Source organism: Sardina pilchardus, chromosome 10 (assembly GCF_963854185.1).
Source record: "Sardina pilchardus chromosome 10, fSarPil1.1, whole genome shotgun sequence".
Lineage (NCBI taxonomy): Eukaryota > Metazoa > Chordata > Actinopteri > Clupeiformes > Clupeidae > Sardina > Sardina pilchardus.
This window is the reverse complement of record NC_085003.1, coordinates 34,583,100-34,605,599: the sequence shown is the minus strand read 5'-3', so window position 1 is coordinate 34,605,599 and position 22,500 is coordinate 34,583,100. Positions and strand designations below refer to the sequence as shown.

Sequence of the window (22,500 nt, the reverse complement as noted above, 5' to 3'; positions counted from 1 at the left end):
TACATCGATGCATCAAGCCTCGTTTCGAATTTTTCATGACATGAATCGGTTATTGTTTCGATTTAAAAGACTCAAATCGGTTCACATTCGCAAACGTTTCTGACTTGACCGTCTCTTATGAAATACTCGATTTCCTGGCCTGGTGCGTGGCTGTGTGCATCCCAATTTTGATTTGAGAACAATGACAGCCTCTCATTGGTCAAAGATGGCATAGCCTATCACGTTCTTCTATCCATTCCAACGAAACGTGCCCTGGACGTGCCTGAAGGAATGAGATGCTAGTCTTCCTCAGAAAAGATTTCTGACAACTCCGAACCTATATTCAACGCGCCGGCGAAACTTAAATCCAAAGTTTGGAAGTCGTTTGGCTTTTTCAAAAGAGAAGGTCTCTTTATATGGCTCTGGTTCTATCTCTCCCGTTGTCAAGCGGGCATATCCCAGGATTCTGATTAACTTTAACTTTGAAAGATCGCTACTTTTATAGCCTACATGGCATCCAACTAGCTACAATCCACCTCCGTCATATGCTACAATGTTACTATGGTTCTGCACGTCTGTATTTCAGCTTGGATGCAACAAGATAGTTCATTTAAACTTCGCAACGAGTTTGGCGAATTAATATTCAAGTGTGATACGGGAACTACTTCAAAGGCAGCAGGTTATATGAAGTTAATGGCCACCCCATCAGCCAATCAGAGAAGAGAATTCCATTGTTGAGGGAGATAAGCAGAGAATCATTTATTCTTTTACATGAGAAAAGGCCAAGGGCAAAGCACTGCTTTATTTTCTTTTGTAACGACACCTCTTTGGTCTTTAATTTTTTTATGCAACATATACAGAGATATGTGTTTCTTCTGTTTATTTCTTTATGGTGTCCTCAGTGTGTGTCATTACTAAAATATTATATGAAAAACCTCACCTTTTCACAATAAAATGTTTTGTCATGTTCATACATCAAGTTGTTTGTCCTATTGATAACCATTAACTTGATCATGTAAAATGTGCACAATTGTAAAGTGAATGTGCACAATGAAAAATAACTTTCAGAATGCTTTCGATTATTGAACCGCATCGAATTGCATCGAATCGCATCGAATTGAATCGTACCGAATCGTTTGCTATTAACATGTATCTTTTTTTGAATCGTATCGTGACAATGTATCTAGATGCGAATCGTATCGTCTTTCACATGAGAGATTCACACCCCTAATAACCACCATTCAAACTCCGTGTGAACTTCTTCGTTTATCGTGGGGAAACTGAGGGACCTTACCACTATGGGTAAATAGAGGGGTTTCATGGGTGACACCATTTTGGCAGGGGTGTTTTAATGTATATCACTAATATGGGATTTTTATCTGCAAAATAGTTTTGGTGGGAGAAAAATCTGTATTTGTTGTGTTTTATATTGGCTAGTTAGATTTATTATTTAGTAATAACTGTGAGCTTGAATTTGAATGCTGTTCCAAGTTGCTGCTGGTGCCCACTATTTAACAAAAAATTCGGATCGGTATCGGGTATCGGCCGATACAAAGAGCCCAGACATCGCCATCGGTATCGAGACTGGAAAAGTCGGACCGTTCCATCCCTAGTCCTCACAAGGGTGTGTGGATTGAGGGGTCAATAACTATCAATAAGGGTGTGTGGATTGAGGGGTCACTAATAAGGGTGTGTGGATTGAGGGGTCACTAACTATCAATAAGGGTGTAATTATTAGATAAAAAGATGGAAGCAGAATAGTACTTCAAAATATTATCAAAAATAAGTCTGACTTTTTAATTATGACAAGAACCCTAGCCTGACCAGCCAGACCCACATCAAGATGTAGGGTCTGGGAACTCACCGTAGGCAGGGCTCAATCGGAGTGATAAACAGTTGTCTTTCGAATTCCCTCTCCGCAATAGAGATTGAGAACGTGACGTAAAACGCAACGAATCGGTGGCCCAAAACTTAAGTTGTTTTACTGACGTGCGGGAACAACAAAGTGCAGTTGTCGAAATGCTGTTTACCTGCTGTGCTATAAAGTTCAATAGAGTAACATGAAGCTTATCTTTTATCGCTTTCCAGCGTGGAAAAATAATAGTACACGCCATGTTTCAGAGGTGACAAAAAGGCGAGGAATGGCATGGATAGCATCAGTAAGGAAGCGCAAGATTATGTTCTGTTTTTCACACAATTTTTTCACGCTTAGTTTTCATTATTATCATGCCAGATCATAGACCCAGAATACTAGTTTACATGGGCTGGCATCAGGCGAACTTATATAGTATAAGTTGGTCACATGTCTTAGCGATCTCTATAGGATAACGCTAAACGAATCATCTTCTTGTTTCAAGTAGCAGAATACGTAACCTTCCCTCTCCACGCAATAGGATAACGCTAAACGAATGATCTTCTTGTTTTCAAATAGCAGGATGCGTTACCGTCGCAACTTCTGGTCACATGTCAGTCACCATTTTGTTAAGCCCGCCCACCGACTCTATACACGCTGTGATTGGTCCAGTCATTATTCCATTTCTCAGCTCCCGAGCTCTAATGGATCATTGCTAGACTACCCCAGCAGCCAAATTAGATTTGCTGCCGCTAGGGGCGTCTAGATTTCTAGGCTACAAGAACCCGCGTACGTGCGTGCGTACGTGCGTGTGTGTGTGTTGTGGTTGTGACCATCAGCATAATGTTTGTATTGTCTAGTGAGACATAACAGGCTCTTTGTCATTATTTGGATGCTGTGTTGTTTTAATCAGTATTGGTCATTCCAAATAAAAGAATCAAATGTGTGTGTGCCCTTACAGGGACTACCGCAGTGATGGGGAGGGCCCAGCAGAGCAGGTTTTGGAGTCGGCCTTCTCCCTCAACAACACCCCTGGCACCGGCAGAGGCAGAGCTACGGACCGGCCCGGGTGAGTCCAGCCCTCGCAGTCATCAAGTGTGCACTAGTCCAGCCCTCATAATCAAGTGTGCACTAGTCCAGCCCTCATAATTTAGTGTGGCCTAGACCAGCCTTCGCAGTTTGGTTGTTTGTGGGACAAGTTGAGCAGAAAATCTTAGTTGTTTGTTTGTTTGTTTGTTTGTTTGTGGGGCAGGTCGAGCAGGGCCATCCTGCGGCTGGATCGGGACATGGGTTTAATGGACGCCATTGGCCTGCAGCCTCGTCACCCAGCAACCACCGTGACCTCTGTAACCTCTCAGGGCACGCAAACGCCGACGCCCTCGCTGCAGAACGCTCAGACCCAGACGGACCGTGACCCCCAGCTGCCAGGGACCTCCCAGGCCAGCCACAGCAACAGCCAAGCAGTCCAGGGTGAGTCCTAATCAGCATCAGAACCTCACAGAACTTCTCTCTAGTATAGTTAGTGAGTATAGTGGTGGGGTTAGTGAGTATAGTATAGTTAGTGAGTATAGTGGTGGGGTTGGTGAGTGTAGTGGTGGGGTTAGTGAGTATAGTGGAGTTGGTGAGTATAGTGGTGGAGTTGGAGAGTATAGTATAGCTAGTGAGTATAGTGGAGTTGGTGAGTGTAGTATTGCTAGTGAGTTTAGTGGAGTTGGTGAGTATAGTATAGCTAGTGAGTATAGTGGAGTTGGTGAGTATAGTATAGCTAGTGAGTATAATGGTGGGGTTAGTGAGTATAGTGGAGTTGGTGAGTGTAGTGGTGGAGTTGGAGAGTATAGTATAGCTAGTGAGTATAGTGGAGTTGGTGAGTATAGTATTGCTAGTGAGTGTAGTGGAGTTGGTGAGTGTAGTATAGCTAGTGAGCATAGTGTAGTTGGTGAGTATAGTATTGCTAGTGAGTGTAGTGGAGTTGGTGAGTGTAGTATAGCTAGTGAGTATAGTGGAGTTGGTGAGTATAGTATTGCTAGTGAGTGTAGTGGAGTTGGTGAGTGTAGTATAGCTAGTGAGCATAGTGGAGTTGGTGAGTATAGTATTGCTAGTGAGTGTAGTGGAGTTGGTGAGTATAGTATAGCTAGTGAGTATAGTGGAGTTGGTGAGTATAGTATAGCTAGTGAGTGTAGTGGAGTTGGTGAGTATAGTATAGCTAGTGAGCATAGTGGAGTTGGTGAGTATAGTATAGCTAGTGAGTGTAGTGGAGTTGGTGAGTATAGTATTGCTAGTGAGTTTAGTGGAGTTGGTGAGTATAGTATAGCTAGTGAGTATAGTGGAGTTGGTGAGTATAGTATAGCTAGTGAGTATAATGGTGGGGTTAGTGAGTATAGTGGAGTTGATGAGTGTAGTGGTGGAGTTGGAGAGTATAGTATAGCTAGTGAGCATAGTGGAGTTGGTGAGTATAGTATTGCTAGTGAGTGTAGTGGAGTTGGTGAGTATAGTATAGCTAGTGAGTAAAGTGGTGGAGTTGGTGAGTATAGTATAGCTAGTGAGTATAGTGGAGTTGGTGAGTATAGTATAGCTAGTGAGTATAATGGTGGAGTTGGAGAGTATAGTATAGCTAGTGTGTATAGTGGAGTTGGTGAGTATAGTATTGCTAGTGAGTGTAGTGGAGTTGGTGAGTGTAGTATAGCTAGTGAGTATAGTGGAATTGGTGAGTATAGTATTGCTAGTGAGTGTAGTGGAGTTAGTGAGTATAGTATAGCTAGTGAGTATAGTGGAGTTGGTGAGTATAGTACAACTAGTGAGTATAGTGGTGGAGTTGGTGAGTGTAGTATAGCTAGTGAGTGTAGTGGAGTTGGTGAGTATAGTGGAGTTGGTGAGTGTAGTATAGCTAGTGAGTAACGTGGAGTTGGTGAGTGTAGTATAGCTAGTGAGTATAGTGGAGTTGGTGAGTATAGTATAGGTAGTGAGTATAGTATAGCTAGTGAGTATAGTGGAGTTGGTGAGTATAGTATTGTTAGTGAGTGTAGTGGAGTTGGTGAGTATAGTATAGCTAGTGAGTATAGTATAGCTAGTGAGTATAGTGGAGTTGGAGAGTATAGTATAGCTAGTGAGTATAGTGGAGTTGGTGAGTATAGTATAGTTAATGAGTATAGTATAACTAGTGAGTGTAGTGGAGTTGGTGAGTATAGTATAGTGAGTATAGTATAGCTAGTGACTATAGTGGAGTTGGTGAGTGTAGTATAGCTAGTGAGTATAGTGGAGTTGGAGAGTATAGTATAGCTAGTGAGTATAGTATAACAAGTGAGTATAGTGGAGTTGGTGAGTATAGTGGAGTTGGTGAGTGTAGTATAGCTAGTGAGTATAGAGGCGTTGGTGAGTGTAGTATAGTTAGTGAGTATAGTATAGCTAGTGAGTATAGTGGAGTTGGAGAGTATAGAATAGTTAGTGAGTATAGTATAGCTAGTGAGTATAGTATAGCTAGTGAGTATAGTATAACTAGTGAGTATAGTATAGCTAGTGAGTGTAGTATAACTAGTGAGTATAGTGGAGTTGGTGAGTATAGTATAGCTAGTGAGTAAAGTATAGCTAGTGAGTATAGTGGAGTTGGAGAGTATAGTATAGCTAGTGAGTATAGTGGAGTTGGAGAGTATAGTATAGCTAGTGAGTATAGTGGAGTTGGAGAGTATAGTATAGCTAGTGAGTATAGTATAGCTAGTGAGTATAGTGTGGATCTCTAATGCCTGCTCTGGCCTGCAGTGGAGAGTGTGGACATTCAGACCCAGAGTGGCTCGCAGCCCGACGCCAGCGCTGACGTAACCACGGAGATGACCTCTGACCCTCCAGCACAGGAACCAGCTTCACAGGACTCCTCTGCACAGACCAGCGGTCCCACCGCTAACCACGGTAACCTTTCCATAACAACCCATAACAACCAGTCTCACCATAACTACCCTGTCGCCATAGCTACAGCCTCGCCTGCAGTGCTGACTGTGTTCCCCCTGTCCTTCGCAGATCCGGACGGCCCCGCGGAGACGGGAGGAGGAGGAGGAGGAGGAGGAGGAGGAGGAGGAGGAGGTCCTGACGGCGTGGTGTCGGGGGTGGAGTCGGCGGGGGGTGTGGCCGGAGGGGAGGACGCTCTGGCGCGCTTGCGGCGCTTGATGGCGGAGGGCGGCATGACGGCGGTGGTTCAGCGGGAGCAGAGCACCACCATGGCCTCCATGGGCGGCTTCGGCAACGACATCATCGTCAGCCACCGCATCCACCGCGGATCACAAACCGGCGCCAACGCAGCACACCTGCAGCCTGCCCACCCCCCCCACCCCAACACCTCCGCACACCTGCACCCCCCCCACCTGCAGCCCCCCCACGAGCCCCCCCACGCCAACACCTCTGCACACCTGCTGCTGCAGCCCAGACACCAGCGCCCCTTGCACCCCCCCCACGTGGCCCCCCTGCTGCCCCCCCACCCCCCGCACGGCGGGCGGCTGTCCCCTCTGGGGCGGCGCAGGAGGCAGGAGGCGGCGGCGGCGGCGGACGTGGAGGACGTGTTTGAGGAGCGCAACGCAGACGGCCCCCCCGCGCCCCCCCACCACCTCTTCAGCGCCAACAACAACAACAACAACAACGGCACCAGCGGCAGCGGCGGCCCAGGAGACCAGTACAGCAGATAGGGCCCTCCCTCCGGCATCACAGCGCCCCTAGTGGGGAGGAGGAGGTGTTACAGCAGAGAGACCACATCACAGCGCCCCTAGTGGGGAGGAGGAGGTGCTACAGCAGAGAGACCACATCACAGCGCCCCTAGTGGGGAGGAGGAGGTGTTACAGCAGAGAGAGACCACATCACAGCGCCCCTAGTGGGGAGGAGGAGGTGCTACAGCAGAGAGACCACATCACAGCGCCCCTAGTGGGGAGGAGGAGGTGTAACCGCAGAGAGAGACCACATCACAGCTGCCCCCCCCCCCCCCCCCCCCCCCCCATGCTGCACCCTCAGGACGGGGCTGGGGCGCCACCTAGTGGCAGCAGACAGCAGAGAGAGGATGGGCTTTACTTGAACACACCTCACTCTCTTTCTGTCGCTTGTTCTCTCTGTCTGGCTCTCTCTCCCTCTTTCCTTCACTCTTCATCCCCCTCTCTCTCTTCCTTTTCTTCTGGCTCTCTCTTTTCTTCCCTTTTTCTACTCTCTTTTCTTGTCTCTTTTCTTCTCTCTCTCTCCTTCTCTCTCTCTCTCTCTCGCTGAGGAAGTGTCTGTTGTGCTCATGAAGAGCTCTGTGGCACCCTGTCTCCTCTGCTCTCCTCTCTCCTCCCTCTTCTCTCCTCTGGTCTCCTCTGGTCTCAGATCAGCGCTCTCTCCTCTGGTCTCCTCTGGTCTCCTCTGGTCTCCTCTGGTCTCAGATCAGCACTCTCTCCTCTGGTCTCCTCTGGTCTCCTCTGGTCTCCTCTGGTCTCAGATCAGCGCTGGTGCCATTTTGATTTTAACTTGTTCCCGGATGCGCTGGGAGCCTGTGTGTGTTTTTAGGTGTGGAGGATGTGGTTACCATGGTTACCCCTTGTGCCCAGCTGGCCTCCTCTCCCGGCGTTTCCCTGCAAGTGTGTTTTACTCTGAGAGGACCGGACGCATGAACGATGAACCAAGATTTCTAAGGAAAAAGGATGAGCCTTGTCAACTGATGCAACCTGTCCTCTGCTGTGGGCTGTGTGTGTGTGTGTGTGTGTCTGGGGGGGGGAGGGGGGGGGGGTGCGCTGTGTGTGTGTGTGTGTGGACTGCAGTGGAAGCGCTGACTAGTTGGACGCAAACATGAATATTGTAAAGTAACATTAGCGGGACTCTGAGGAGGCACAATAACACACACACACACACACACACACACACACACACACACACACACACTCCATTTGGAGTGTTCCGCTCAAAGCACATCCAGTGGTCAGTACAGTTTGGGATTCCCTTGAAGAAAACTGAAAATCATGCAATGGGAGACACGCACACACTCACACACGCGCACACACACACACACATACTCACACACACACACACACACAGGTGCTGGCATACTGCGTCACCGAAAACGCAGAGCCACATCTCAGGACAGGGCTGTGTGTGTGTGTGCGCGCGTGTGCAGTTCTGTCCAGTTTGTATGTGTGTATGTTTGACAGATGACCTGGAACTGTCCCTACATTTAACATGTGTGTGTGTCAGGCCCACCTCTTCTCTGCTGAAAGTGTGTGTGTGTGTGCGCGTGTGTGGAAGGTTATGCACCTGTCTGCTGAGGTGGGGCTGGAGCAGTACCTACTTGAAAAAGCCCATTCAGCTGTGTGTGTGTGTGTGTGTGTGTGTGTGTGTGTGTGTGTGTGTGTGTGTGTGTGTAGCTCTTGCGCCAAGGCATGCTAACAGGAAAAGCACTGATGAAGAGCCTGTGTGTGCGTGAGAGAGAGAGCAAGTAAGCAGAGATATCCCCAGTGCGATGGCTCTTGGCTCTTCAGGCAGACGTGTGTGTGGTGTGTGTGTGTGTGTGTGTGTGTGTGTGTGTGTCCAGTCTGATCGTAGCGCTTCAGCTGTGTTTTCCGCTTTTGTTTGTTGTTTTGCTTGAACACAAATATCTGTTTAAAAAGATCACAACCCTTGATTGACTTTGGACAAGAAGGAATCTTGAGCTTCATCACTGACGATGGTTTGTGTTGGGTTTTTTTTTTTCCTAAAGAAGTTTTATACTTTAAAACTGTTTAAAAAAAAAAAAAAAAAAAAAAAAGTTAAAACTCTCGTTCATCGATCACAAGGTTGTCTTGGCGACCCGCCATCTTTACAGACGTTGTTATGGCACCCCGTCATCTTTACAGAGACGTTGCTATGGCGACCCTGCCATCTTTACAGAGACGTTTCTATGGGGAGGAGACACATGATCACTCACCTGTTTCCGTGACCACGGATCTGGAAATGCCTTCAACAGCCACTAGAGTGCATCTTCTTTTTTAAGGGAAATGACTGACTGCCTTAACAATCATGATGCCCCACCTGCCCCACCTGCCCCGCCCTGTCACAGTGCTGTTACCCCGGGGCATTAGTGAGGACGCTGATCTGGTGTTGGGGTTCAGTGGGGACTGCTCTGGTGTGTGTGTGTGTGTGTGTGTGTGTTGGGGAGAAGAGTGTGAGGGGTCCACTAGCGGCGAGGAGAGGTGCCACAACGTAGCGGAGCAGCACCAGAGTCCACTGGAACCTGAGCAGCAGAACCTGAGCAGCAGAACCTGGGCAGCAGAACCTGAGCAGCAGAACCTGGGCAGCAGAACCTGGGCAGCAGAACCTGAGCAGCAGAACCTGGGCAGCAGAACCTGGGCAGCAGCAGAGTCCATGCAGTGCCAGAATCTGGCCCACTCCGCCCTAATGGTGTCAGAGGGGGTCGGGGAGCAAAGCTCAACTCAGCCGGTGATACTGCACCCCCCCCCCCCCCCCCCCCCCCCTCTCTGGAGCTGAAACCTGTGGGGTCCCCCCCCCCCCTCTCTGGAGCTGAAACCTGTGGGGTCCCCCCACCTCCTCTCTGGAGCTGAAACCTGTGGGGTCCCCCCCCCCCCCCCCCCCTCTCTGGAGCTGAAACCTGCGGGGTTTTCTGTATCATGTCTGTGATCTATCGCTAAGGCGGTGACTGTCTGTTGCCATGGCATTGGCTAAACTGAGATTATCTGTTGAAGGTTCTACCAAGTGCAATGGAACACCAAAGATCCAGTGTTATGTTCATTCCCAGAGAGGTCACCAAGCCCGGGGAGGGGGGGGGCACAGAGCCCGGGGGGGGGCGGGGGCGGGGCCTGGGCTGCTCCTTATGGATGTTATTTTAGACAGCTGTCTGTGTTAATAAACAAGTCACACCAACAGTCTGCTTTCTGTGTTAATAAACAAATCAAGTCACACCAACAATTCCGCCTCGTGTGTTAATGCAGCAGTCGTTTCATATCCCGTGTTCTAAAGGTGCACTGGCACTGGTGTGACCCCAATGTTTGAAAATTAACGTTCTAAAGAATATCTGAGGCGCATTCAAATTTGCAAACATAGGCGAACGTTTGCAAACATTGTTACATTCATAGAATGCAACAATGCAATTACCGTTAGAATTGAACGTTAGGACCAAGTCATTCAAATAAAAAAAAGCTCACACCTTGTAAGAGTTTCGACAGTGGCATTACATGAAGTCCGCTTTCTGAATGATTTAAAAAGATGGGCCTTACTGTATGCATTAATGATGAGGGTTGTGTGAGTACTGCATGTATGCATTAATGGTGTGTGTGTGTGTAGGGGTGTAAGTTGGTTGGGGAGAGGAGGATGCATGTATGCATACAGGGTTAGCTGTGTAAGTTGGTTAGTGTGAGTGATGTGACCTATTAGTTCATAATTGTATCAGCCAATCACCGGTCACCTGGCCGGCTGCGTGTGTGTGCGCCGCAGCAGCATCCCATCTCCCAGAGGCACGGAATGTGGCAGGCGCCTTGGAGACGCCAAACGGCACTCGAGTGTTTCCTCTGCTACGGAGCACCTGCTGGACTTTGGCGTGGAGCTGGGCTTCGGACGGGGGCTGTACCGGTAAACGGCTGAGCTGAAACTACTCGGCACACAGACTGATGGTGAGTGGAGTTATTTCACAACGCTTCTGTCACTAGGAGTTTCAGTTCCTCCGTCTGAGTCTGAGGCCAGCATTGTGAATGTTGCAAAATAACTTCAGTTATGGGACAAAACCTGCAGCGTTTCTGAAGTAGACAACGCAGTACAGTAAGAATTTCACGTCCTAAATATTGTGATTTTGCAGTACAGTGTGGAGCAATGGCGTTATTATTTCATGTCTAAATTGCATTTCCTACACTTCCAACTGCAAATAATACACCACATCTGCAGTGTGGACACTTGAAGCAGAGTAGTTATTTATTAATTATTATTATTAATTCTTCCATATCTGCAGTGTGGACAGTTGAAGCAGAATAGTTATTTATTAATTATTATTATTAATTCTTCCATAACTGCATTGTGGACACTTGAAGCAGAATAGTTATTTATTAATTATTATTAATTCTTCCATAACTGCATTGTGGACACTTGAAGCAGAGCAGTTCTTTGTTGTCAGGGTGCCACTGGCGCTAATCCTGACTGATGTAATCATTCCTCATTTCTTAATGGAAGCCTGTGTGTGTCTCGCAGGGTTCCGACTCCAGTCTCAACGGTAGTTGTGCTGGTCGTTTGGATAACGGCACCAATGAGGCGAGTGGCCATCGCGGCGCCCCTTACAGCTCCATGGCAACGGTGCTCATCGTCGGGGCGGCCGGCTCGGTGAGCTTGGTGACCGTCCTGGGCAACATTCTGGTGATGCTCTCCATCTGCGTCAACCGCCACCTCCAGACCGTCAACAACTACTTCCTGTTCAGCCTGGCGTGCGCGGACCTGGTGGTCGGGGCGTTCTCCATGAACGTGTACACGGCGTACGTGGTGTCGGGCCGCTGGCCGTTCGGGCCGCTGGCGTGCGCCGTGTGGCTGCTGGTGGACTACGTGGTGAGCAACGCGTCCAACATGCACCTGCTGCTGATCAGCGTGGACCGCTACCTGTGCGTGACGCGGCCGCTGACGCACCCCTGCCGACGCACACGCCGCTACGCAGCGCTGCTGCTTCTGGCCGCGTGGGTTCTGTCTCTGGTGCTGTGGGCGCCGCCCATCCTCATATGGCAGCGTTTCCACGGAGACGGCCTCCACCCGAGGGACGAGTGCTACATCCAGCTCCTGTCCAACCCCACCGTCACCCTAGCAACCGCGCTTCCGTCCTTCTACCTGCCGGCGGCTCTCATGGTGGTTCTGTACGCTCGCATCTCCCGGGCCAGCCGGCGCCACTCGGACCCGCGGAGCCCCGCCACCAAGAGTGGCGCAGTGGCCCGCGCGTCCAACACCCCTCACGCAGCGGAACCCCTCCCCCCACTGGACACGGCGTCCAGCCAGCACGGCAACCAGCACGGCAACCAGCCCGGCAACCAGCCGGCCCAAACGAAAGAGGCCGTCCGTCTCGTGGGGGGGGAGGGGCAGCAGGGGCTCCGCAGGGCTCTGAGGTTCTGCAGTCTGCATGGGAGGAGCCAGAAGCTGGGAGGCTGTGGCTCCGCCCCTATGGAAGGGTGTGGCTCCGCCCCTATGGGAGGCTGTGGTTCCGCCCATATGGGAGACCCCACTCCTTTGGGGGACTGTGACTCCGCCCTTATGGGAGACTCCGCCCTTATGGGAGACTCCGTCCTTATGGGAGACTCCGTCCCTATGAGAGGCTGTGACTCCGCCCCCTGCAGTCACATGAGCAAGAGGAGCAGGGGGCGTGTCTCTCTGCGGGAGGGGAAGGAAGAGGAAGTGACCCGGAGGGTTCTACGGGAGAGGAAGGAAGTGACCCGGAGGGTTCTGCGGGAGAGGAAGGTGACCCGGACGGTTCTGGCCGTACTCCTGGCCTTCTTGGTGACCTGGACGCCGTACAACATCATGGTTCTGGTCGGGACCTTCTGCCACTCCTGTGTATCGGACGCCATGTGGACGTTGGGCTACTGGCTGTGTTACATCAACAGCACGATCAACCCCGCGTGCTACGCACTCTGCAGCGTCACGTTCAAGAGGACCATCCGCAATCTTCTGCTGTGTCGCTATAACAACATCAACTCCAAATAGAAGACCACAGCTGTGTGTGTGAGCTAAGTCTTGACCACAGCTGTGTGTGTGAGCTACATCTTGATAACTTATATAAGTGATTTCCATACTTTTATGGCATCCATCCCTTCGAGAGTGATTTGAATACTGCAATTCCTTCACATCATGTATATATTTACAATAGTTTCAAAAAGTACTTTACGTTTAGTTTCTATATTAGCCTGGCTAGCGCCTACCAATTCTCAAATGAGACATGGTCTGGCAACGAGACGTTAATTTTCTCGTATTTGAAAAAATACCCAGATCCGTTCATTGGGCGCCAAATGCGTCTGTGCATAGCTCATCACAGACCTCTGAAGTTCGATTTTTCGGCACACTTTAATGTTTGCTACCCCAGAGCTAACTTGCTAACTAACTTAATGGCAAGTTGCATCCCAAGTTAGCTCTGGGGTAGCAAACATCAAAGTCTGCCGCCTTCGCGTACCGGAGATCACAGTATCCTCTCGAAGGCAGAGGACAGAAGTGTGTTCAGGAAAACACCTGAATTTCTGATTTTGTCATCCCCGTGAGAGTTTAACAGGTGTGATAATTTTCAATTCCCATGTTAATTTCCCATAGGAAAAATCGCCAGATACCGTATCTCCTTATATGGGCAAAGATGGCAGCTTTTTTGTAGGCGAACTTCAGAGGTCTATGGTCTTGCTTTCCCCCCTGTTCTGTGATTGGTCCCCCATCTCAGGCAAAAATTAGGGCGGTAGTTTCCAGAATGCCTTAGCAGCATGAATGAAATCACTGCGCAAGGCAGGAACATCCAGGCTATTTCTATATATGAACGGCACAGAATTTCAATTTCATCTATCAGTTGAACTTTCAATAAAACAAATGTCCATGAAATGTCTCATAGCTTATCTTTTACATAGAAATCTACTGAAACTATGTGTCTAGATTGTAAATTGTACAATACTACTTCTCAGATCGATTTTTCATTGTATTTTCTGTGTTATTTGAGTGTCCTATATTGCTAAGGAAGGGCATACCTTTGGGGCCTTCCTGCTCACCATGACGGAGCTGCTGTAGTGATTCCCAGTCAAACCCGCTTCATGAGCACTGTTCTGGAGGAGCAGAGGTGGACCAAGCACACAGCTCCTTTATGGAGTCAAAGTGTAGATGCACCTTGCTATGTTGCTATGAGGTGGACCAAGCACACAGCTCCTTTATGGAGTCAAAGTGTAGATGCACCTTGCTATGTTGCTATGTCAGAATGTAACTTGAGTTGAATTACGGAGGTACTTGTTTTTAAAAATACTCAAGTATTCAAAAGTACAAGCATTTGTCCTGTTATGTGTTGTAATGTACTGTTTATTTTGCCAACAATACGATATCATTTGGTTGGTCACAACACAAGCGCTTCAACAGACCATTAGTTCCTGCATTTTCACCGCTGCAAAACAGAAGAACTCAATTATGTGTCATTTTATTTACCATTTAATGATGTAGAGATCTAGCTGTGTGGTGAATGTCAGGTTATTGTCTAATTTCATTCCTAATTCACCATGATCATGGATGATATTCTTATGAATGATCTGCTGTCACTATCATTACCACAGCCAAGTTCACACACACACACACACACACACACACACACACTCACTCTCTCTCTCTCTCTCTCTCTCTCAATATCACAGCCAGGTGTACACACACACACACACACACACACACACACACACCATCATTACTACAGCCAAGTTCCAATTGAAAAAAATAACTTCAATATGGTGTATTTCATTATTGCATTATTGTGCTTAAGAATAACATGGACTTCATAGGCATATTTCAAATGTATGTCACAAGTTTCCAAAAATAGTAAAGATACTTGAAAAAAAGTACAGATACTTGAAATACTTGTTGGGGTTGGGGATGGTACTTCAGAAAAGAGTCAAGACACCAGACCAGAGCAAATACAATGTCCTCCACTCCTTTATTCAGCGGCCACAGCACTAAGTCATCTTATGTGTGAGGTTTCATAGAGATGGACTGAGATGTTCATATACTGTTCCTACTGCATACAAATGTGACCAATTATCTTCGTTTTTATTTTTAAAAAAGTAAATCATTTATAAATTGAAGAAAATATCCATCAATATTTCCTATAAAATGTTAAGTCTACAGTATCTCAATTTTCACTGTAAAAATGCACTTGATATATTGTCGAAATTTCCAAATGTACAGTAAAAGTGTAAAGTACCTCTACATAATAAGAACCTAGAGGTGTTACTCTGTAAAACCACAGACAGCAATTCTATAATTATAGAGATCATTTACATGTGTGGATGTCTACCGAAATTCAGAAGAAAAAGAAGTCAAATTGCCACAGGTTTACCCTCCAAAAACACCCTTTCCCTCCTTTTACCAGAGGAGTGTCACGTGATCTTCCCACCTCTGCCGGGTCTTGAGGTCGGAGAGGATTGTTCTGCGTGGGGGACAGGATGGAGGTGCGTGTTCCGCGGGTTCCGTCTGAGTGGTTCCACGGGCTGGGCCTCAGTTCTCTCTCGCCCGGCCCTTCTTGGCGGGCTTGCTCTTGGTCTTGGGGGCGCAGGGCTTGGACACCTTGATGGTGGCCAGGCACTCGGCGTTGAACAGCGCCTTCTTCAGCGTGCCCATGCGGCTCTTGGTGCCCACGGCGGCGTCACACTCGGCCCAGCGCCCGAACTTGTACTTGCAGTCCGCTGCAGACACAGACACAGAGCACAGAGCAGGCCGGACCTTAGTGACCGCAGCTTTACTGCACCAACCCAACGCTTTACTGCACCAACCCAACCCAACGCTTTACTACACCAACCCAACGCTTTACTACACCAACCCAACGCTTTACTACACTAACCCAACCCAACACTTTACTACACCAACCCAACGCTTTACTACACCAACCCAACGCTTTACTACACTAACCCAACCCAACACTTTACTACACCAACCCAACGCTTTACTACACCAACCCAACCCAACACTTTACTACACCAACCCAACACTTTACTACACCAACCCAACCCAACGCTTTACTACACCAATCGAACGCTTTACTACACCAACCCAACCCAACACTTTACTACACCAACCCAACACTTTACTATACCAATCGAACGCTTTACTACACCAACCCAACGCTTTACTATACCAACCCAACACTTTACTACACCAACCCAACCCAACACTTTACTACACCAACCCAACACTTTACTATACCAATCGAACGCTTTACTACACCAACCCAACACTTTACTACACCAACCCAACCCAACACTTTACTACACCAACCCAACACTTCACTACACCAACCCAACCCAACACTTTACTACACCAACCCAACACTTTACTACACCAACCCAACCCAACACTTTACTACACCAACCCAACCCAACGCTTTACTACACCAACCCAACCCAACACTTTACTACACCAACCCTACGCTTTACTACACCAACCCAACCCAACACTTTACTACACCAACCCAACACTTTACTATACCAATCGTACACTTTACTACACCAACCCAACACTTAACTACACCAACCCAACCCAACACTTTACTACACCAACCCAACCCAACACTTTACTACACCAACCCAACACTTTACTACACCAACCCAACACTTTACTACACCAACCCAACACTTTACTACACCAACCCAACCCAACACTTTACTACACCAACCCAACACTTCACTACACCAACCCAACCCAACACTTTACTACACCAACCCAACACTTTACTACACCAACCCAACCCAACACTTTACTACACCAACCCAACCCAACGCTTTACTACACCAACCCAACCCAACACTTTACTACACCAACCCTACGCTTTACTACACCAACCCAACCCAACACTTTACTACACCAACCCAACACTTTACTATACCAATCGTACACTTTACTACACCAACCCAACACTTAACTACACCAACCCAACCCAACACTTTACTACACCAACCCAACCCAACACTTTACTACACCAACCCAACCCAACACTTTACTACACCAACCCAACACTTTACTACACCAACCCAACACTTTACTACACCAACCCAACACTTTACTACACCAACCCAACCCAACACTTTACTACACCAACCCAACCCAACACTTTACTACACCAACCCAACACTTTACTACACCAACCCAACACTTTACTACACCAATCGACCGCTTTACTACACCAACCCAACCCAACCCAATAGTGCACAGAGCAGGACCTTAGTAACATCAGCTTTACTACATGCAAGGGGGCAACAGGGCCTGAGATTGCGCGTGTTGTCAGGGCAACAGGGCTCCTACCTCCGAAGTCCTTCTTCCAGTTGCAGGGCACCTTGCACTTGTGCTTCCGGGTGTGTGTGTGTGTGTGTGTGTGTGTGAGCTCGCTGCAGGTGGCCTCGCGCTGCCCGGCGCCGCAATCCCCGCTGGACGGAACACAGCGGCCGTACTTCCACTCCGCACAGTCCACACCGCCCTTGGGCTCCTTCACCCTATCTGGACACACACACACACACACACACAGCAGTCACACACACACCAACGAGGCGCTCACACACACACACACACACACAAATGGGGCTCTCACACACACACCAATGGGGCTCTCACACACACACACACACACACAGCAGTCACACACACACCAACGAGGCGCTCACACACACACCAATGGGGCTCTCTCTCACACACACACAGACACCAAGCAATCATACACACACACACCAAGCAATCATACACACACACACACACACACACACACACACACACACACACACACACACACACACACACACACACACAGCAGTCACACACACACCAAGCACTCACACACACACACACCAAGCACTCACACATGCACACACCAAACACACACACACACCAAGCACTCACACACTCACACCAAACACTCACACACAACTCAGCAACTCAGAGGAGCAATTAATACAGTATATCTAACGTCACACACACACGAGTCCAGAGCAGCTGATATGAGTTTTAAACAGTAATGCACTAATACACTGTGTGTGTGTGTGTGTGTGTGTGTGTGTGTGTGTGTGTGTGTGTGTAGTAATACACTAACCTTTGTGTGTGTGTGTGTGTAGCAATACACTAACCTTTCTTCCGTGTGTGTGTGTGTGTGTGTGTGTGTGTGTAGTAATACACTACCTTTCTTCTGTGTGTGTGTGTGTGTGTCTGTGTGTGCGCGTGTGCGTGTATGTGTGGTAAAGCACTAACCTTTCTTCCGTGTGTGTGTGTGTTTGTAGTAATACACTAACCTTTCTTCCGTCTGTGTGTGTTTGTAGTAATACACTAACCTTTCTTCTGTGTGTGTGTGCGCGCCTATGTGTGTGTGTGTGTGGTAAAGCACTAACCTTTCTTCCGTGTGTGTGTGTGTGTGTGTGTGTGTGTGTGTGTTTGTAGTAATACACTAACCTTTCTTCTGTGTGTGTGCGTGCCTATGTGTGTGTGTGTGTGTGTGTGTGGTAAAGCACTAACTTTTCTTCCGTGTGTGTGTGTGTGGGTGGTAATGCACTAACCTTTCTTCCGTGTGTGTGTGTGTGTGTGTGTGGTAATGCACTAACCTTTCTTCCTTGTTGATGCATCTGCTGTCATCACAATCACCAACAGCAGGGTTACAGAGAGGATGTGCCGCATTCTGTAGAATAAACACACACACACACACACACACACACACACACACACACACACACACACACACACACACACACACACACACACACACACAGACACACACACACACACACACACACACACACACACAGACACACACACAGGAGATGCTGAGTGTTCCTGCTACATCCCTCTATGCAAAGACTAAACTGAGTGTTAATCACTTAGTCCAGGGGAAAAGGAGCTGTCAGGACACACACACACACACACACACACACACACACACACACACACACACACACCCACACACACTATATGCCTTGCATGCAAAAATCAGGCTGTCTTCCCCCTGTAATTATCTGTGTCTGGAGCCGACACACGCACACACACTTCCCCAGGTGTTGTACTGCCCCCGGCCACCGTCTCCCACTCAGGTACCCCCCCTACCCCCCACACACACCCCACCACTCACACACACACACACCCTTCACCACTCACACACACACACACACACCCTTCACCACTCACACACACACACACACACACCCTTCACCACTCACACACAGAGGGTCTAAAACGTCCATTGAAACATGCACGCCACTAAGTACACTAATATAACTCTGAGTACACTAATAGAACTGAGTGCACTAACACACTAATAGAACTGAGTACACAAATATAACTGAGTGAGAGACCAGCATTCTAAAGCAGTATGAGTGTTCTAAAGCAGCATAAGTGTTCTAAAGCAGTGTGAGTGTTCTAAAGCAGTACGGATATTCTAAAGCAGTGTGAGTGTTCTAAAGCAGTGTGAGTGTTCTAAAGCAGTAAGCGTTCAGCTGGGCTGTACTGGGTGTGCACAATTGTGAGCGTGAGTGGGGTAGCTACGGTAAAGTGTTGTGAGTGGGGTAACTACGGTAAGGTGGTGTGGGTGAGGTAGCTACGGTAAGGTGGTGTGGGTGAGGTAGCTACGGTAAAGTGGCGTGAGTGGGGTAACTACGGTAAAGTGGCGCGAGTGTGGTAACTACGGTAAAGTGGTGTGAGTGGGGTAACTACGGTATAGTGGTGTGAGTGGGGTAACTACGGTAAAGTGGCGTGAGTGGGGTAACTACGGTAAAGTGGCGTGAGTGGGGTAACTACGGTAAAGTGGCGTGAGTGGGGTAAGTATGGTAAAGTGGTGTGAGTGGGGTAACTACGGTAAAGTGGCGTGAGTGGGGTAAGTATGGTAAAGTGGCGTGAGTGGGGTAAGTACAGTAAAGTGGTGTGAGTGGGGTAACTACGGTAAAGTGGCGTGAGTGGGGTAGTGCGAGAACTGTGCCCCAGGCAGCCGGGCCCGTCTCAGAGCAGATGTCTGCCGTGTCTCAGCTGCACAGGCAAATTCCTCCATCTTGGCCATTCCATGAGGCCCCCGGCTGTCTATTAAAGCAAAGGCTGTGCGCTCCACTTTCCCCTCTGTTCCTCCCCGGGCGGCAGGGCGGCCCATTCTTCCGCAGCTCATAAATGTGGGCTTGTGCTGGGAGTGAGGAGTGGGACTTTTGTGTGCAGTGAGCGCGCTCAGCAGGCCCCCGCTCTGCTCCAGCCATGCGAGGGAGAGGCCAGCACTCAAAGCCCTGCAGCCTCAAAGCAAGACTGATTCACTGGCTCCACACAAAGGCTGCTGTGGCCCGTTTTCACTGCTCTTAAAGGCCCACCGCTGAGCCCTCGCGGAGGGAGGGGGCAGAAAGGGGGGCGGGGGGGCTCCTTAGGCGCCACTGAATATAGACTTATTTGCATAAGAAGACAAAACGCCTCTAAAGATGAAGAAAGAGGGTGTGACGCTCCTTTCGCTCAATGTTTCACAGGGCATTTTAAACCTTCCTCCTGGGTCCTAAGCTCCTTGGTCTCGCATGGGAAACCCTTCAGGCGTGCAAATGAGGGGCAAATATTTACAACATTTTATGAGACAATCTGGGATTTCAGGACAACATGGAAAAAAGATATCAGAGGGTGACCTAGTTTGCTCTGGTGATATTTCAGGCTTCTCATTCCATCCAAATTTTGTGATTGACAATAGATCTGAAGGTTCTGGCTTGGTCAAATTAATAAACAGATCAAGTATTCTGACAGAACTATTTTCCTGACAGACCTCTTCAATGATATGCAAATATCTAGTTCCGGTCATTTCCTGCATTAATACAAAAGCCTTGATGGTTTTGACAGAATTGGAGCCGTCGGGAGGAATTGGGCCACAAACAAAACAATTGGACTCGAGCCCCCTCTCTCTCGCGCTCCGCTTCCAGATGGCCTCAGACCGAACGGCTCAGCCGCGAGCTTTCTCTCTTTCTCTTAGATCACCAAAACACACACGGCACAGATTTGAACAGATTAAATGTCAATAGTCTAACTAGCAGTGTGAAATCGGTCTAGGATACAATAAATGATTGAAACCACAAGTTTGACGTTGATCCAAGTCTTCAGACAAAAAGTTAAACATAATGCCACGACAATAACAAGGGATCAGAACCGCTACCCTAGTTAAAAGTAGCCTAATGCCGGGAATTAATCAAGTAGCCTACTAATTCAATTAATGGAGGTCATGATAAGGATTTAAAAAAAAAAAAAAAAAAAAAACAGACAGGCGACACCTTAAAAAACAAAATAGGCCTAGTCTACAACAGGCTAGAAACCGGCATCACATCCCTTCACTACAATTACACTATTTTCACTCAACAAAGTGACACAAAAAATCAGCAAACTGAATTGCTTCCAATAAAAGAAACTTCGATGTTGTTTAAAACCGTATGCTATGCATTAACGGAGGAATGTGCTACAATTAACTCTGATGTGAACCTACATCCGAACAATTTGCTTGAAGTTTCATATGAGCGTCCACAGGCTATGTCATATGTATTCGTTTCAGTTTGATGTTGTTTAAAGCTACCCAAACTTGAAAACATTATGTCACATCAACGTTATAAACTAGCCTATGCATAAAAGCTAGGGGAAAAAACTGATCGGAATGATCTGCTTAATTATTGTGGCATGTAGCAGTAGGCTAGATGAATAAATAAAGTCAGACTTACTTGACTGTTATGCACTGTCGCCGTTTGGTCAATGCCTTGTGCGTGTCCGGGAGCTGACTGTATTCAAGCTTTGTTTTTTTCTCAACTAGTTTGAGCTGGTCCCTTATGGAGCATATTTAAATGCGCCCCCCCCCCCCCCCCAGCACCAACACCATGTGACCATAGCTCTAAAGAAGAATGTAGACCGTCCAGTGTATCCAAATGCTTTCCTAGAATGTGTCAGTCTAGCCCCGCCCACCGAGATCTTCTTTCAGTGGTCTAGTCTGGCAAAGCAGTTCATAACCGTTTCCATCAGATAAGGAACATGTCAGGCCAATCAGCGGCGAGAAGGGAGGACAAAACCAGTAGTCAGGCAGCCATGGGGTCAGACCTGGTTTTGTCGGTTAAAGTTTTTTTATGCCCAGGTGAATTGGGTAAAAAAAATGAACAAGCGGATATATGAAACTTCACCAGTTGATTACTTAGATCAATGTGAAAAATAAATGTAGGCCTATTACAAGTTTTCTGAAATGTAATGTTTGAATATGCAAATTAGGTAGGCTATGATGTAGTTAAATATGCGCTGATTTGCATAAACTTAAAAAGATCAAATCTGAACATTGGATAAAACCAGTTTCAATTTTTTTCTTTTAATTTTGTTGACATAAGAGATGAAAAGTATTTTAGAGAGGGAATTATGGATATCTCATTTAGTTATTCAGTAAATCAGAAAATACTACCAATTTTCGCCATGTTTTTTGGAATAACATGTCATGTAAATCAAGCTAAGAATAATTATTAACAAACCCCACTGTAAAAACCTTCTAAACATGGTTAGGTATAAGACTGAAAAGTTTGGTGTATGCTTGTGAAGTGGAGATTTTGTTCTCAGAGTGAGAGAGGAAACTCATCCATAGTGCAGTATATCCGCCTTATATTCAACACATTGGACAAAAAAGGCTTAATATAGGCTACAAAATTGCCCAAGGGATATCACCGGGCACCCTCTTAAATCTTAAAGAGGTACACCTACTCTACTAGATTCTGCAACAACAACAAAAAAAAACTTTAACCGACAAAACGGTGGTGTTCCTTTAAGGTTCTCGTGAGCTTTTGGCAGACCAGACCAGTCACTATCAGGCAGCCATGGTGTCAGACCTGGTTTTGTCAGTTAAGTTTTTTTGCAGAATATAGTAGACTAGGGGTACCTCTTTAAGATTTAAGAGGGTGCCCGGTGATATCCCTTGGGCAATTTTTTATATTAAGCCTTTGAAATACGCAATTGAAATACGCTTCTTCCTCCATGTCAAATGGAACTTTATCCTAATA

At 47.6% G+C, this 22,500-nt stretch overlaps 3 protein-coding genes across 3 annotated transcripts in view; 2 read left to right on the top strand and 1 right to left on the bottom strand.

Moving 5' to 3' along the window:
• ambra1b (autophagy/beclin-1 regulator 1b) overlaps window positions 1–7,541 on the top strand; it is a 49,259-nt gene extending 41,718 nt beyond the window's left edge. Inside the window, exons 16-19 of the mRNA XM_062548129.1 lie at window positions 2,793–2,900; window positions 3,084–3,301; window positions 5,585–5,731; window positions 5,840–7,541. Coding sequence (XP_062404113.1) covers window positions 2,793–2,900; window positions 3,084–3,301; window positions 5,585–5,731; window positions 5,840–6,498 — 1,132 coding nt within the window. The 3' untranslated portion in view covers window positions 6,499–7,541. The remainder of the gene's footprint in view (window positions 1–2,792; window positions 2,901–3,083; window positions 3,302–5,584; window positions 5,732–5,839) is intronic.
• A 2,847-nt stretch (window positions 7,542–10,388) lies between these two features.
• LOC134093488 (muscarinic acetylcholine receptor M2-like) lies at window positions 10,389–12,487 on the top strand. The gene is made up of 2 exons (XM_062546538.1): window positions 10,389–10,431; window positions 11,000–12,487. The coding sequence occupies exons 1-2, from the start codon at window positions 10,429–10,431 to the stop codon at window positions 12,485–12,487; spliced, it is 1,491 nt and encodes a 496-aa protein (XP_062402522.1). The 5' UTR covers window positions 10,389–10,428.
• Window positions 12,488–14,425: 1,938 nt separating this feature from the next.
• Window positions 14,426–21,306, bottom strand: mdkb (midkine b). Its single transcript, XM_062548128.1, has 4 exons — window positions 21,193–21,306; window positions 18,085–18,158; window positions 16,805–16,996; window positions 14,426–15,192 (listed from the first exon to the last, which is right to left on the bottom strand). Exons 2-4 carry the CDS (start codon window positions 18,155–18,157, stop codon window positions 15,005–15,007), a joined length of 453 nt encoding a protein of 150 aa, XP_062404112.1. The 5' UTR covers window position 18,158; window positions 21,193–21,306; the 3' UTR covers window positions 14,426–15,004.
• Window positions 21,307–22,500: the final 1,194 nt, after the last annotated feature.